The 14928-nt window shown below is 43.7% G+C and overlaps 1 protein-coding gene across 2 annotated transcripts in view; it reads right to left on the bottom strand.

The window, feature by feature from the left end:
- Window positions 1-14928, bottom strand: part of LOC139234770 (phosphatidylethanolamine-binding protein 4) — a 539832-nt gene that overhangs the window by 99348 nt on the left and 425556 nt on the right. For both annotated transcript variants that reach the window (XR_011588342.1, XM_070865462.1), the window contains exon 6: window positions 5078-5194. Coding sequence is in view for 1 of the 2 variants with exons in the window: in XM_070865462.1 (XP_070721563.1) it covers window positions 5078-5194 (117 nt within the window). In the remaining variant the exon portion in view is untranslated. The remainder of the gene's footprint in view (window positions 1-5077; window positions 5195-14928) is intronic.

The following is a 14928-nucleotide window of genomic DNA, read 5'->3' as shown; positions in this document are numbered from 1 at the left end:
CAGACGATGTTTGCGTTTGCGCACACTCGGAGGCCGAACTCCAAGCCATCATCAATACCTTCTCCGAGGCATACAAGAGCATGGGCCTTACGCTACAGTTGTATAAGGCTCCAGTTAGCCCCCATCTGAAGTACTTTAAAAAAAATTCACTCACATGCTGTGCGCATCGCTGGCAAGGCCAGCATTTATTGCCCATCCCTAATTGCCCTGGAGAAGGTGATGGTGAACCGCCATTTCAGAGGGCAGTTAAGAATCAACCATATTGGTGTGGTTCTGGAGTCACATATAGGCCAGACTGGGTAAAGAAAGCAGATTTCCTTCCATCAAGGACATTCATGGGTTTTTATGACAATCCGGTAGTTTTGTGTTCACCATTACTGATACTTGCTTTTTATTCCAGATTTTAAAAAAATTAGTTGAATTTAAAATCCTGAGCTGCCATGGTGGGTTCTGAACTCTTGTCTCCAGATCATTAGTCCAGGCCTCTAGATTACTAGTCCAACAACATAACCACTATGCGACTGTACCACGGGAACTGCATTTAGTTCTGGGCACCGCACCTCCAGAAGGATATATTGGCCTTGGAGAGGGTGTAATGCAGATTCACCAGAATTATACTGGGGCTAAAAGAGTTAAATTATGAGGAAAGATTGCATATTCTCTTTTATGCCCTTCAGTAAGAATAAAGGATAATCTAATTGAGGCATTTAAAATGATTAAAGAACTTCATAGGGAAAATAGAGAGACTATTTCCTCTGGTGGGGGAGTCCAGAACAAGGGGGCATAACCTTAAAATTGGAATTAGGCCATTCGGGGGTGATGTCAAGAAGCCCTTATTCACACAAAGGGTAGTGGAAATCTAGAAATGTCTCCACAAAATGGATGAGGGTCATGTCAACTAAGATCAACAGATTTTTGTTAGGTAAGGGTATCAAGGGAAATGGAGCAAAGACGGTTAAATGAAGTTGATGTACAGATCAGCCAATATCTAATTGAATGGCAGAACAGGCTTGAGTGGCTGAATGGTCGACTCCTGTTCCTATATCAATTTAAGAGATTGCTCCAATCAGTATTGAGCCTTTGTTGTGCATTTCAGTGCCAGTATTAACATTCAGAAGCAAGAACCATGAGGATCTCAGCACTTCTCAACAGCTGCCAGCCGCAGAGGACCTAACAGATAACGCGTGACATCAAGTAGATCTTAATCTGTCAGGAGATATGGCACGGCATGTCTCTGCAAGCTGTATTTGAAGCTATAGAAATGCAAGTATATTCTCCAAGGAAGGAGATATATGAAACAATCTTTTGTGAGATGATTTTATGGAGAAACTGCCTTACACTGGAAGCACCTCTTACCCCTCTCCTTTAATTAATCCAGAATATTTCAGCAAATTTCTCTTGCTAATTCACCTTTCTCATACAGTCAGCGCAGTAAATCCTTCAAACCAGTCTTCCCCATTCATGTCACCAATACCGAATGTTGAAAACACATCACAAAGAAACATGAGCAGATGCAAAAACACCAAAGGAAGTCCAATTTTTTTTTTGGTAAATGGCTTAATTTTTTTTAAAGTGGTGACTGAGAGATAACCTCTGAGGTTGGAGGATGTGTTAATAATTGACTTAATCAAAATCTAAACAAGAAATGATAAAAAAACTTTTATAGAGGATTTGTGTAAAGGAACTGAATGCCTTCTCATGAATTTTTAAAATCTAATTACCAAGAGAAAGGCTGTGTTCATAACTCAGATCAAAGAAGTTGTGAATGAGTTATAGTCAGTCCCATAAGTGCAAACAAAAAACTGGATTTCACGAGGAAGCACTAAGCAGAATTCACACCATTGCTTTTTAAAAATACGTATTATTATATATTATTTTCCCTCGGCTCAGAAACTTGAGTAACTGCTGATTGATATCAGAGCCATTATGATGATACTTCTAGTTACACATTTTTGGGGCTATATAGCTATTAAAATGACAGGAATTAATATTTTACTTTTAAAAACGAAGCACCATTGGAGCTAATAAGTCACCCGCTACAATTCTCATTTACAGGAACTCTCGTTTCCATTGTGCCCTTTTAATTTTTATTTGTTGTTTTAATTATATTATATAATTTTTTTGTAGTTTTTTCGACGTGTCCTTTATTTTCCTGTTGACCTGGTCTTGACACCTCGGCAACTGATAGAATGGTCTCTCCACCTGCTCCCAGATAGCCATCAATGCCATCTGTATCTGGCCATCAGTGGACAACAGGCCCTGCCTGGGTATAACTCTCTCCTCCAATTCCTCCTCCTCTACTTGGCACTTGCCACTCAATACAGGTCAAATTGGGAAAGAAGATGAATTAGGAAATTGATGTTTCCCAATTCTGAGACTCAAAGTGCTGACGTTTTAACGCTGAGCGGCACCATACTGTTGTCCTCTGGAGCACATTTATAGGTTTATGGACTAGATGCTACCTTCCCCCACCCCGCCCGCCCTGCCACCACCACCTACCCCATGCAAGGTAAATACTCTGCATATGAATGGAGATAGCTGAGGAGCCCCAGATCTCACTGGAATGAAAACAGTGCTGTTGGAGGGATGGGCAAAGATCAGGATGTTGCTATCACCGCAGCAGCCCACAGGTAAGAGATGGACTCAGGGAGGGATCACTGGTCTCGGGGGTTTGCGAAACTAAGGCGGTTAGCGCAGGTAGGCCCAAATCCATCTATGAGTGCAGCCCCATTTTGCTGTACTTGCAAAATCAACCTCGATATACTGCGGTTTTGCTCCTCTCTAATTTTTCTGCAATCCTAGGTGCATGAGAAGACACGAAAAGTGTAACAGAGACGGGGATCTTCCACCTTCTTCACAAAGTAAATAAAATTAGAACCGTAAATTGTTTTGTGACACATATGCAGTGATGTGAAGGAGATTCTTTTCAATAAAATGACCTGACAGTCACACTTTTTAAACATGCAAATTAATATTTGTCAAATCTTTTACAGCAGCATTAATCAACCTATTGCATTGAAGGTCATAGGTGAATGGGGAAAATATATTGTTTCCTGTTTTATTCTGTAGGTAATCCTGAGGGATGTTCTGAGATGTCTAGGACAATCTGGTAGAACCTTTAGCTTTTAAATATATTTTTTCTGATGTCAATTGCGAGTAAAAGCTGAGTAATTACCAGTGCCCTCCAAGACAGTTTTAATGCTACAAACTAAAAGCTCCTCCCACCCACTGCAGTGTTCACATTTGATGTTCGATGCAAAGCAAATTCTTCTGGCCGAAAACTGTTCCATGTGTGTACAAGAAATTATTCAATAAAGATCAAGTTAGAAGTTCCATCAGAAAACATTGATTGTCCTCATGTGCACTGTTCCCGAGCCAAGGAGGCCTGCTCCCAGACTTGCTCCTTGGTTATGGGGAGGCTAATTCAGCAACAGTCAGAAACTGGTGTGAATTATCCTGTCTCTCGGCAGTGAAAGGATTTTTTTACTATTCATGCACCTTTATACATCTCATTTGTAGTAATTGACACTGAAGTCTAAGTAGAGTGCACTGTATATGTAGGAGGCTTTGCTTTGGGTAAGCACAGCAGTGACTGCTTTAGTGTAAAGTAGGTTCACCTACTTCACACTGTTAGAGTTGTAGTATAAATCTTGATTCAGGGCCCAGCCTTACCCAGGAGTGAAGCTCCCTGGAGGAAGTAGTCTTTGCTTCACTCTGGAGTCAGGTTGACACGATAAGTAGAATGACATAGAATTTTACAGTACAGAAACAGGTCATTTGGCCCAATTGGTCCATGCCAGTGTTTATGCTCCACATAAGCGACCTCCCACCTTACTTCGTCTCACCCTATCAACATATCCTTCTATTCCTTTGTCCAGGCACTAAGGTTGTAGTGTAAATGCAGCCTAAGTTGTTTAAGACATGTGAGTTTGGTGGAAAACTCTAGCTTGAAATTTGAAATCCTAGCTTGAAGTCTAATCTATTCTTACTAACCTTTTCAGTATACGATAAAAGGTGATACATACATGAGCTAAATTTGTAAACCTTCTACCCAACCATACATTGAATTCACCCACCCCATTATTACAGTGATTTAATACAGTACTATGCTAGCTTTATAGCAATTCAAATAATTACTGCTTATTTATTATATAATTTGGAGGCCTAACCCTTACAAAATTACTCCCCAACACCTAATGAAATAATATAAAACTCTATAAATAACAACTATTTTACTTCTACATTTTTTTAATTAAAAAAAACAGATGCACCAAGATATCCTTAGTCAAGCTGAACTTTAAATGGAGCCACTTTGGTCTTTCGTGTGGGCTCGTGTGGGTGTCAGGTATGCTAAATTAAAAGTGGGAGAAATTACTGTGTAAAACAGTTAGGTTATCTTAGTCATGTTTGGACAAACACAATAAGTCATCTAGATACTACCTAGCACGTCAGGATATTATTGATAAAGTTATCAGCAACGGAACATTTCTCTTTGTCTCAATGAGAAAACTGCATTTAATATTCATTCCAGGACCAATGCAGTACACAAATTAAACATGTTAATGGAGACAAACTACAACTAACTGAAGCAGGATTATTTTCATAGGTACTCAACCTACCCATAAGGTGACTAGAATGCAGGACACTGGCTTGGTCTGCTGAACAAAAACATATTTAATTTCTCTCCTCTTTGTACAGGTTAGGCGCAATTCCATCCTGTGGTGTTGCTCTAAGGTCCTCCGGAGACAACAGCACTGCCTCATTTATAATTACACACTGCCACAAAGGTTTGGGCTGCTGTTGGCGGCATCGATGCAATGTAAAAGCGCCATAAGGGTTCAGTGTCAGCTTTGCAATTGGAGTTAATATTGCAGCTAAGATGTCCCACTATTTCATGAAGGCCCTCAGAATAGTAAAATACACTTGGGTGTGTATCTCTGTAATGTTTTGGAGATTTGTAAAGAGCTTACAATATTTTGAATCGGTGAAGAAGATATTAAAAGAAAAAAAGTCACCGTTAAAGCCAAACAATTGAGAAAAGAAAATGTTGCCCATGCTTAATTTTTCATAGCCTTACCGAAGGATTTTGCTTCCTTTTTAGTCAGTGAGAGGACTGTATTGTCTGGTTGCTCATAAAGGAAAAACTGGTATCGGTGGTACCCTGTGCCAGATGGTGGGGTGGGTGGCCTGTACACTGTAACGCAATGAAACAAAATTAAAGTCATAAATACCAACATTTTCACATTAAGGGGTCCTTCACTGAGAAAGCAATCACACAACTTTTTTTTAAAATTAGATAGATTTATCAAGCACCTCAAATGTGTATTACATTCACTTTGGCTTTCTGAGGTAATCTGCATAAAAGTTAGTGTCAAGTGGTGCGGAACTTTTGAATAGTGAGGTGCTGACATTATAATCATAGTCATTGTACATAAAAACAATACAAAACCATATTTGAAGGATGCAGTGTGTGAGAATATTGTGCATTCACATTTAGGACCAGAACACAATGCTAAAATAGGATGGAATAAAAGTCTCTTTTCTTTGAAATCTATAAAAGCCCCAAATGAAATGACTTGGCTGATGTCAACAGAGTTCAATAGGAGAATTACTTCAGATAATCAGTTTGGATTCAAACCAGTCTTATGTGATAGAAGGGTAGTAACCACCTACTGCACCTAAACTATGTCCCTTCGGTTGCTATTTAAAACACGTTTTATTGTGAAATAAAATTGCAAACAGTGTTGTTGGCCTTCACATTAATACATTAACTCAGGAGCACAATAGAAATTTCTGGCAAGACTAAATTTTATTTTTTGGAATAATACCAGGTGTTAATTTTAGAATTGCATGTATATTTGTTTACTGTAGGAATACATAGAAGTTACAACACAGAAAAAGACCATTCGGCAAACCAATCCTTGTCGGCATTTACCCTCCATCCGAGCAAACAGTTCTATTCACATTTTCCCACCCTATTCCAGTATCCATTCAACCCACTTTCCTTCATCCACCTATCTAATCTTGAATGATGTTAGTTTCAGCCGAAACCACTAACCCTGGAAGTGAATTCCACACCTTCACAACTCAGTGTGAAGTTTCTCCTGCCCTCTGTTCTAAACCGCTTTGATTTAATCTTCTTTCTTGTAGATGCACAGGTATTACCTACAGTGAAGTACCACATATTTAGACCAGACCACTGGGCAGAATGGACAAGTGGCTCATTCTGGATCCCTTAGAGCCTTTTCACCATCGATGAGGCTCAAGTCAGAGATGTGATGGAAGATTCACCACTCGTTTTGATGGGTGCAGTCACAACTACACTTGATATCCTCCAGGACAGAACAAGCTACTTGATCAGCAAGCCAGCTATCCACCCCTTCTACTACCAGTGCACTGTGGCTACAGTATCTACTGGCTACAGGATACACTGAAGCAACTCAAACAAGCTTACTTAACATCACCTTCCAGCCCCTTGACCTCTACTACTGAGAAAGACAATGACATGGGAACAGCAGCACCTCCAAGTTGCTCTTCAAGTCATTCACCGCCCTAATCTAAACATGAACTGCCTTTTCTTCATTGTTGCTGGTCAAACATAGAAACATAGAAACATTGAAACATAGAAAATAGGTGCAGGAGTAGGCCATTCGGCCCTTCGAGCCTGCACCACCATTCAATAAGATCATGGCTGATCATTCACCTCAGTACCCCTTTCCTGCTTTCTCTCCATACCCCTTGATCCCGTTAGCTGTAAGGGCCACATCTAACTCCCTCTTGAATATATCCAACGAACTGACATCAACAACTCTCTGCGGTAAGAAATTCCACAGGTTCACAACTCTCTGAGTGAAGAAGTCTTTCCTCATCTCAGTCCTAAATGGCTTACCCCTTATCCTTAGGTTGTGTCCCCTGGTTCTGGACTTCCCCAACATCGGGAACATTCTTCCTGCATCTAACCTGTCCAGTCCCGTCAGAATTTTATATGTTTCTATGAGGTCCCCTCTCATCCTTCTAAACTCCAGTGAATAAAGGCCCAGTCGATCCAGTCTCTCCTCATATGTCAGTCCAGCCATCCCAGGAATCAGTCTGGTGAACCTTTGCTGCACTCCCTCAATAGCAAGAATGTCCTTCCTCAGATTAAGAAACCAAAACTGAACACAATATTCCAGGTGAGGCCTCACCAAGGCCCTGTACAACTGCAGTAAGACTTCCCTGCTCTTATACTCAAAACCCCTAGTTATGAAGGCCAACATACCATTTGCCTTCTTCACCGCCTGCTGTACCTGCATGCCAACTTTCAATGACTGATGTACCATGACATACAGGTCTTGTTGCACCACCCTTTTCCTAATCTGCCGCCATTCAGATAATATTGTGCCTTTGTGTTTTTGCCCCTAAAGTGGATAACCTCACATTTATCCACATTATACTGCATCTACCATGCATTTGCCCACTCACCGAACCTGTCCAAGTCACCCTGCAGCCTCTTAGCATCCTCCTCACAGCTCACACCGCCACCCAGTTTCGTGTCATCTGCAAACCTGGAGATATTACACTCAATTCCTTTATCTAAATCATTAATATATATTGTAAATAGCTGGGGTCCCAGCACTGAGCCCTGCGGCACCCCACTAGTCACTAGTCACTGCCTGCCATTCTGAAAAGGACCCGTTTATCCCGAATCTCTGCTTCCTGTCTGCCAATCAGTTCCCATGTCAATACATTACCCCCAATACCATGTGCCTTAATTTTGCACACCAATCTCTTGTGTGGGACCTTGTCAAAAGCCTTTTGAAAGTCCAAATACACCACATCCACTGGTTCTCCCTTGTCCACTCTACTAGTTACATCCTCAAAAAATTACAGAAGATTTGTCAAACATGATTTCCCTTTCATAAATCCATGTTGACTTGGACCGATCCTGTCACTGCTTTCCAAATGCGCTGTTATTTCATCTTTAATAATTGATTACAACATTTTCCCCACTACTGATGTCAGGCTAATCGGTCTATAATTACCCGTTTTCTCTCTCCCTCCTTTCTTAAAAAGTGGTGTTACATTAGTTACCCTCCAGTCCATAGGAACTGATCCAGAGTCGATAGACTGTTGGAGAATGATCACCAATGCATCCACTATTTCTAGGGCCACTTCCTTAAGTACTCTGGGATGCAGACTATCAGGCTCCCGGGATTTATCGGCCTTCAATTACATCAATTTCTCCAACACAATTTCCCGCCTAATAAGGATTTCCTTCCATTCCTCCTTCTCACTAGACCCTCGGTCCCCTAGTACTTCCGGAAGGTTATTTGTGTCTTCCTTCGTGAAAACAGAACCAAAGTATTTGTTCAACTGGTCTGCCATTTCTTTGTTCCCCATTATAAATTCACCTGAATCTGACTGCAAGGGACCTAAATTTGTCTTCACTAATCTTTTTCTTTTCACATATCTATAGAAACTTTTGCAGTCAGTTTTTATGTTCCTGGCAAGCTTCCTCACAAACTCTATTTTCCCCCTCCTAATTAAACCCTTTGTCCTCCTCTGCTGAATTCTAAATTTCTCCCAGTCCTCAGGTTTGCTGCTTTTTCTAGCCAATTTATATGCCTCTTCCTTGGATTTAACACTATCCTTAAAAGTCTTGAAATTCCCTAACTTACACTATTGTGGCAGCACCATCGCCACAAGAATTGCAGCGGTTCAAGAAGAAGGCCCACTAACACCTTCTCAGGGCAACGAGGGATGGGCAATAAATGCACCTTTTTCAGGATTGTTCACCACCCGAGAGCAATTACATAGATATTGCAGTTTAGAGCCAAGATGGAGGATTTTGCTTCTGAAGAAAGGCTCTTGATGGGAATTGTACCAAAGTATGAGTGCTGAGCAGAGGCTTGGCGGCTAAACCATCGTGATAAAGAACTGAAGTGCAAGTCATTCCTGAACTCTGTACACAAGTCTTTGCAAGCTGTTACAAAGCAGCACTGATAGACATGTGGGAGCAGACTGGCTGACTGCCCAGGGAGTGGTGCATGCACTGTGTTAAAATGAATGAAGTCTGTTATTTCACTACTAAATTGTTCAGCAGCACTGATAGCTCTTCCACCATATTTTTCCCATAATTCAGCTTCATGGATCCAGAGCATCCATCTGTAATTTCAAACAATGTTCAAGATAAAAATGAGTCTGCTTTGTTTGCTTCGAATGACACTGCCCTTACAGTCATTTCACTGGAGGAGTCAAACATTTAATCTGACCCCATGATCTGTATTGAAGGATTACAACAGGAACAATTAAAAGGATATTTCCAGGTAATGGAGACGTTAATGTTCTAACAAAGCCAGTGAACCATAAAGCGTTGAAGATATTGATGGGAACAGAGTAATATAGAGCTTGAAATTGCTGCTTGCAATATTAGCATATTGAACATTTGTAAAATATTCCTCAGTTCATTATTTTAACATAGATATTATGCCAATTATTTTAAATAGGATAATGCCTCCTGTAAAATAGCAAAGGGATGTCATACAAATGCTTTAAGTGTGCATCCTCTAATTTACCATCTGTAATTCTAAGCCACTCTATTTATCACACAAGTTGAGTTGGTTTTATAAATTAGTTATACCTAAAGTCCTGAACAATACATCAACATTAGCACCACTACTGTAATTGGTAAACTCTGCATCAATTCTAACGCCACCAAACACTTTCTTCATGGATTTGTTTCTTAAATTGAATGGCTTAAATTAAATGAATAGTTTGAGTGTTTCTAACTTCAAACCACAAAAGCTTCCCTCTTTACCCTTGCCAGCAAGACAGTCAATTTAAGGTTATGTTGTTGGAGTAACATAGGGGGAATTTTAACACCCAACTGCCCCTCATGATGGGCGGAACAGTGTCAAGGGGAGGGGACGCGGTAAATTGGTGAAAATGTGAAACGCGACCCCAGCCCTCCTCAAACCCACCGACTTCAGTTTTAACCACGGCAGGTCCGAGGTCAGCTGAGTATATTGCTCTTGAGGCGGATCAGTGATTTTAATCAGTGAATGAGGCTACGCGCCTCAGATTTTACCAGCCATTTAAATTTAACGTCTGCGGGTCAGGTTTCCCAGGGCTCGGGAAACTCATCAGCTAAAGAGAGGCGGGACCTGCCGGCTACAGCAGGTAAGGGCTATGTCAGTACTGCTTGTGGTTCAGGAGCAGCAGGAGTGCTTCCTACTGACATCTCAAGCAAACCTGCCATGATCTGATCTCTCTATCCCACCACGTTTTCCCTCTGCCTCGCAATCTCTCCGTCCACTGCGCCCCCGTTCTTCTTGATTGGCAGGGACTGTCCCGGGTTGCTGCCTCGTAGCCGCAGAGCTTTCTTGTCCGACATTCAGCCAGCCTCTCATTCTGGCCAGCTGCTGGGCAGGAAACGGAGTCAAACATTTCTCATGAGGTTATGCCGTTAAACACCTACCCTGTGTTTCCTGCCCACTAATAATGCCCCCACTCCCTTCCTGTCTCCCTAAATATCGGGACCAATGTGTTTCACCTTCTAAAGCAGCACTAGCACCTTTAGTGGGGATTGATTTGCTCCAAAGTACATGTGATGATGAACCACTCTGCTGAATGATTGTTGTTGGTGGCCACGGAAGTTAGATAAGAGCTAGAGTTTTCTGCTCCTGTGCTCACGAGCTTGTGACTTTCTCCCCGCCCTTTGTTAGAATGAATGTCCGTGCCTGAACTCACACCAAGTCCCGCTCATCCATCATCATCATAGGCGGTTCCTCGAACGAGGATGACAAAAGTTCACAGATGTTTCAATGAAGGACCTGATGTTCCAGGCCTGAACTCCAATTGAGGGGGTGGAAGATGCCTGTGCGTGGATTTTTTTAACGTGTGGTGAACATTGCACATCAGCCACCACACGGGCTCGACAGAGCTAGGCCTTTATCCAGTGGCAAGGGTTGAACCAGGATGACTGGAGACCTGCTCTGCTACACGGACCTAGTGCGCGCACATATCGCAGTGTGGGCAGGCCCGTGCTGCCCCTGGACCCTTGGCTCTTCTGGGCCCCGCACCCTCATTCGCCGCACCTCCACCACGATCCCTGACCGCTCCTCTGCCACAAAAACATTCGCTGCACCTCTACCACGATCTCCCGCCTCACCTCCGCAACAAACATTCGCCGAACCTCCGTCATGATCACCCATCACATCTCAGCCATGATCCTTCATGACTCCTCCGCCCTGATCACTTTCGCCATGACCTTCCATGCTCCTCTGCTTTACCAGGGTCCAGCCGATGCTCCTGCCTACACTCCAAACGGTGACCTGGATCCTGATGATGTCACCTAGTCGCCTACCTCGAAGCCGTCACACACTTGGAGCGGCTTGCGCTGGAAGCTACAGTGGCATGCTTCAGCTCTATTTATAGCCCCGACCTGTGTTGGTGTTCTCACACAGGTCGGGGAGGTGCACGACCTCACGGCTCACTCATCACCCCTGTGCTCGCTGAGCTACATTGGCTTCCGGTTAAGCAACGTCTCGAATTCAAAATTCTCATCCTTATTTTCAAATCCCTCCATGGCCTCACCCCTCCCCATCTCTGTACTCTCCTCCAGGCCCACAACCCCTTCCCCCGAGATGTCCGTGCTCCTCTAATTCTGACCTCTTGAGCATCCCTGATTATAATCGCACGGCCATTGGTGGTCGTGCCTCTGTTGCCTAGGCTCCAAGCCCTGGAATTCCCTGCCTAAACCTCTCCGGTTCTCTCTCTACCTCTCTTTCCTCCTTCAAGACACTTCTTAAAATATACCTCTTTAACCAATCTTTTGGTCACATGCGCTAATTTCTACTTATGCGGCTTGGTGTCAAACTTTTATCTCTCAATACTCCTGTGAAGCGCCTTGGGACATTTCATTATGTTAAAGGCGCTACATAAATACAAGTTCTTGTTGTTGTTGTCGAATGGGAGGGGAATTGCAGGTTGGTGAGCAAGAAAGTGGGAAACCCCCGAAAAGGTATCAAAAGATAAAACACTCACAGCGATTAAAATACACACGTACACTCCACTTGTTGTCTTTCTATTTTGCCAATAAACGCACAGGAAGGTTAAAGTTCACATGCATATGCCATGTGAATATGAGTACTGAGATGACATGCCTAATGACTGTGCCTATTACTCATTTGTGATTCACAAATCAGAAATGTAATTAGCCAAATCTGGATTCCCAATTAGCCAAATGTGATTACTGGCTAATGTAGTGTGTTGTATATGCAGACTATGGATGTACTCTCTGTGTAGTCACTGTGTGGTTGCATAAGATGGAGACTTGTTTTCCTGATGTGCTATCAATAAGGTTTACACTGTGTATATACATGCTGGCACCACTAGAGGGTGCAACTGGTGGAGACTGGGGTTTCCTGCCCCTGGTGGCAGGGCCCAATATAAAAGGCTGCACACCATGCTTGTGCCTCACTCTGGAGTTTGGAATAAAGGACCACATGTAAACTTGTATGTACTTTGTACAGCCACCAGTGCGCTCATCCTCTGGAGTCCCAAGGGATCCCATAATCCTTTGGGAGCACAGGTACTTAAGCAGGCCTCACAGGCTGGAGAGGCACTCTGGAGACCTGCAATAAAAGACTAAGGTCACACTTTACTTTGAGCTCACAGTATCCAGTCAGACTCTTTCTTCATACTTAACAACTGGCGATGAGATACAGAAAACAAACCCAACAATGCAGAGAACAGTGGGCATCCTGGAGAAATTCTCGGAGGGAGATGATTGGGAAACCTTTGTGGAGTGACTCGATCAATACTTCTTGGCCAACAAGCTGGAAGGAGAAGCGAATGCTGCCAGATGAAGGGCGATTCTCCTCACCATCTGCGGGGCACCAATGATGGCCTCATGAAAAATCTGCTTGCTCCAGCGAAACCCACAGAGAGATCATACGATGATTTGTGCACACTGGTCTGGAAGCATTTGAACCCGATGGCAAGGTACTGGTTCTACACCTACAAAAGGTCTGAAGGCCAGAAGTGGCGAGTTATGCCACCAAGCTAAGACGCCTTGCAGGACATTGCGAATTCGAAGGACATTTGGAGCACATGCTCAGAGACTTTTTTGTACTTGGCATCGGCCATGAAATGATACTTCGCAAACTTTTGACTGTAGAGACCCCAACCCTGAGTAAGGCCATAGCGATAGCCCAGGAGTTCATTGCCACCAGTGACAATACTCAGCAAATCTCTCAGCACACGAGTGCTGCTACAAGTACTGTGAACAAAGTAATGTTGTTTTCAAATTGCAACGTACAGGGCAGGCCCCACATGCCTGCAGCTGCACGTCCGCAGATGACTCAGAGTCCACCATCAAGGGTGATGAATGCAGGGTCATTAACACCTTGTTGGTGCTGCGGGGTTGATCATCATTTCCATTCATACCGCTTCAAAGGGTATATTTGCAAGGGCTGTGAAACAATGGGACATCTCCAACGTATGTGCAAGCGAGCTGCAAATTCTGTTAATCCTGCAAACCACCATGTTGCAGAGGACAGATCACGACGAACCAGAGCCTCAGACCGAGGAGGCAGAGGTATATAGGGTGCACACATTCACCACAAAGTGTCCCCCGATAATGCTGAAGGTTGAACTAAATGGACTCCTGGTGACAATGGACACGGGCGCGAGCCAGTCCATTATGAGCAAAAAGACTTTCGAAAGATTGTGGTGTAGCAAGGCCTCAAGGCCAGTCTTGACTCCAATTCGCACAAAACTGAGAACTTACACAAAGGAACTGATTCCCGTAATCGGCAGTGCTACTGTAAAAGTCTCCTACGATGAAGCGGTGCACAAGCTACCACTCTGGGTGGTACCGGGCGATAGTCCCATGCTGCTCGGCAGGAGCTGGCTGGGAAAGATACGCTGGAACTGGGACAACGTCTGAGCGCTCTCGTCCGCTGACGACACTTCGAGTGCCCAGGTCTTAAACAAGTTCCCTTCGCTGTTCGAACCAGGCATCGGGAAGTTCCAAGGAACAAAAGTGCAGATCCACCTAATTCCGGGGGCGCGACCCATCCATCACAAGGCGAGAGCAGTATCGTACACGATGAGAGAAAGGGTAGTGATCGAGCTAGACCGGCTGCAAAGAGAGGGCATCATTTTGCCGATCGAATTCAACGAGTGGGCCAGCCCAATCGTTCCTGTCCTCAAGGGAGATGGCATCGTCAGAATCTGTGGTGATTACAAAGTAACTATCAATCATTTCTCCCTGCAGGACCAATACCCACTACCAAAGGCCGACTACCTCTTTGCAACGCTGGTGGGAAGAAAGATGTTCACAAAGCTGGATTTGACTTCAGCCTACATGACGCAGGAACTGGAGGAATCGTCGAAGGGCCTCACCTGTATCAACACGCACAAAGGTCTCTTCATTTATAACAGATGCCCGTTTGGAATTCGATCAGTGGCGGCGATAGTCCAGAGAAACATGGAAAGGTTACTGAAATCGGTCCCACACTCGGTGATCTTCCAGGTCAACATCTTGGTTACAGGTCGGGACACAAGTGAGCATCTGCAGAACCTGGAGGAGGTTCTTAGTCGACTCAACCGCGTGGGGCTCAGGTTAAAACGCTCGAAGTGCGTTTTCCTGGCGCCTGAAGTGGAGTTCCTGGGTAGAAGAATCGTGGCGGACGGCACCAGGCCCACCGATTCGAAGATGGAAGCAATCGAGAACGCACCGAGGCCACAGAACGTGACGGAGCTGCGGTCGTTTCTAGGGCTCCTGAACTATTTTGGTAACTTCTTACTGGGTCTCAGCACACTGTTAGAACATTGCATGCCTTACTGCGTAAAGGAGATAAATGGGCATGGGGCAAAAGCCAAGAAAATGTCTTTGTAAAAGCTAGAAAATTGATATGCTCAAACAAATTGCTTGTGTTGTAT

Source organism: Pristiophorus japonicus, chromosome 22 (genome assembly GCF_044704955.1).
Source record: "Pristiophorus japonicus isolate sPriJap1 chromosome 22, sPriJap1.hap1, whole genome shotgun sequence".
NCBI lineage: Eukaryota > Metazoa > Chordata > Chondrichthyes > Pristiophoridae > Pristiophorus > Pristiophorus japonicus.
Note: the sequence above shows the minus strand (reverse complement) of the source record. Positions and strands in the feature narration are given on the sequence as shown.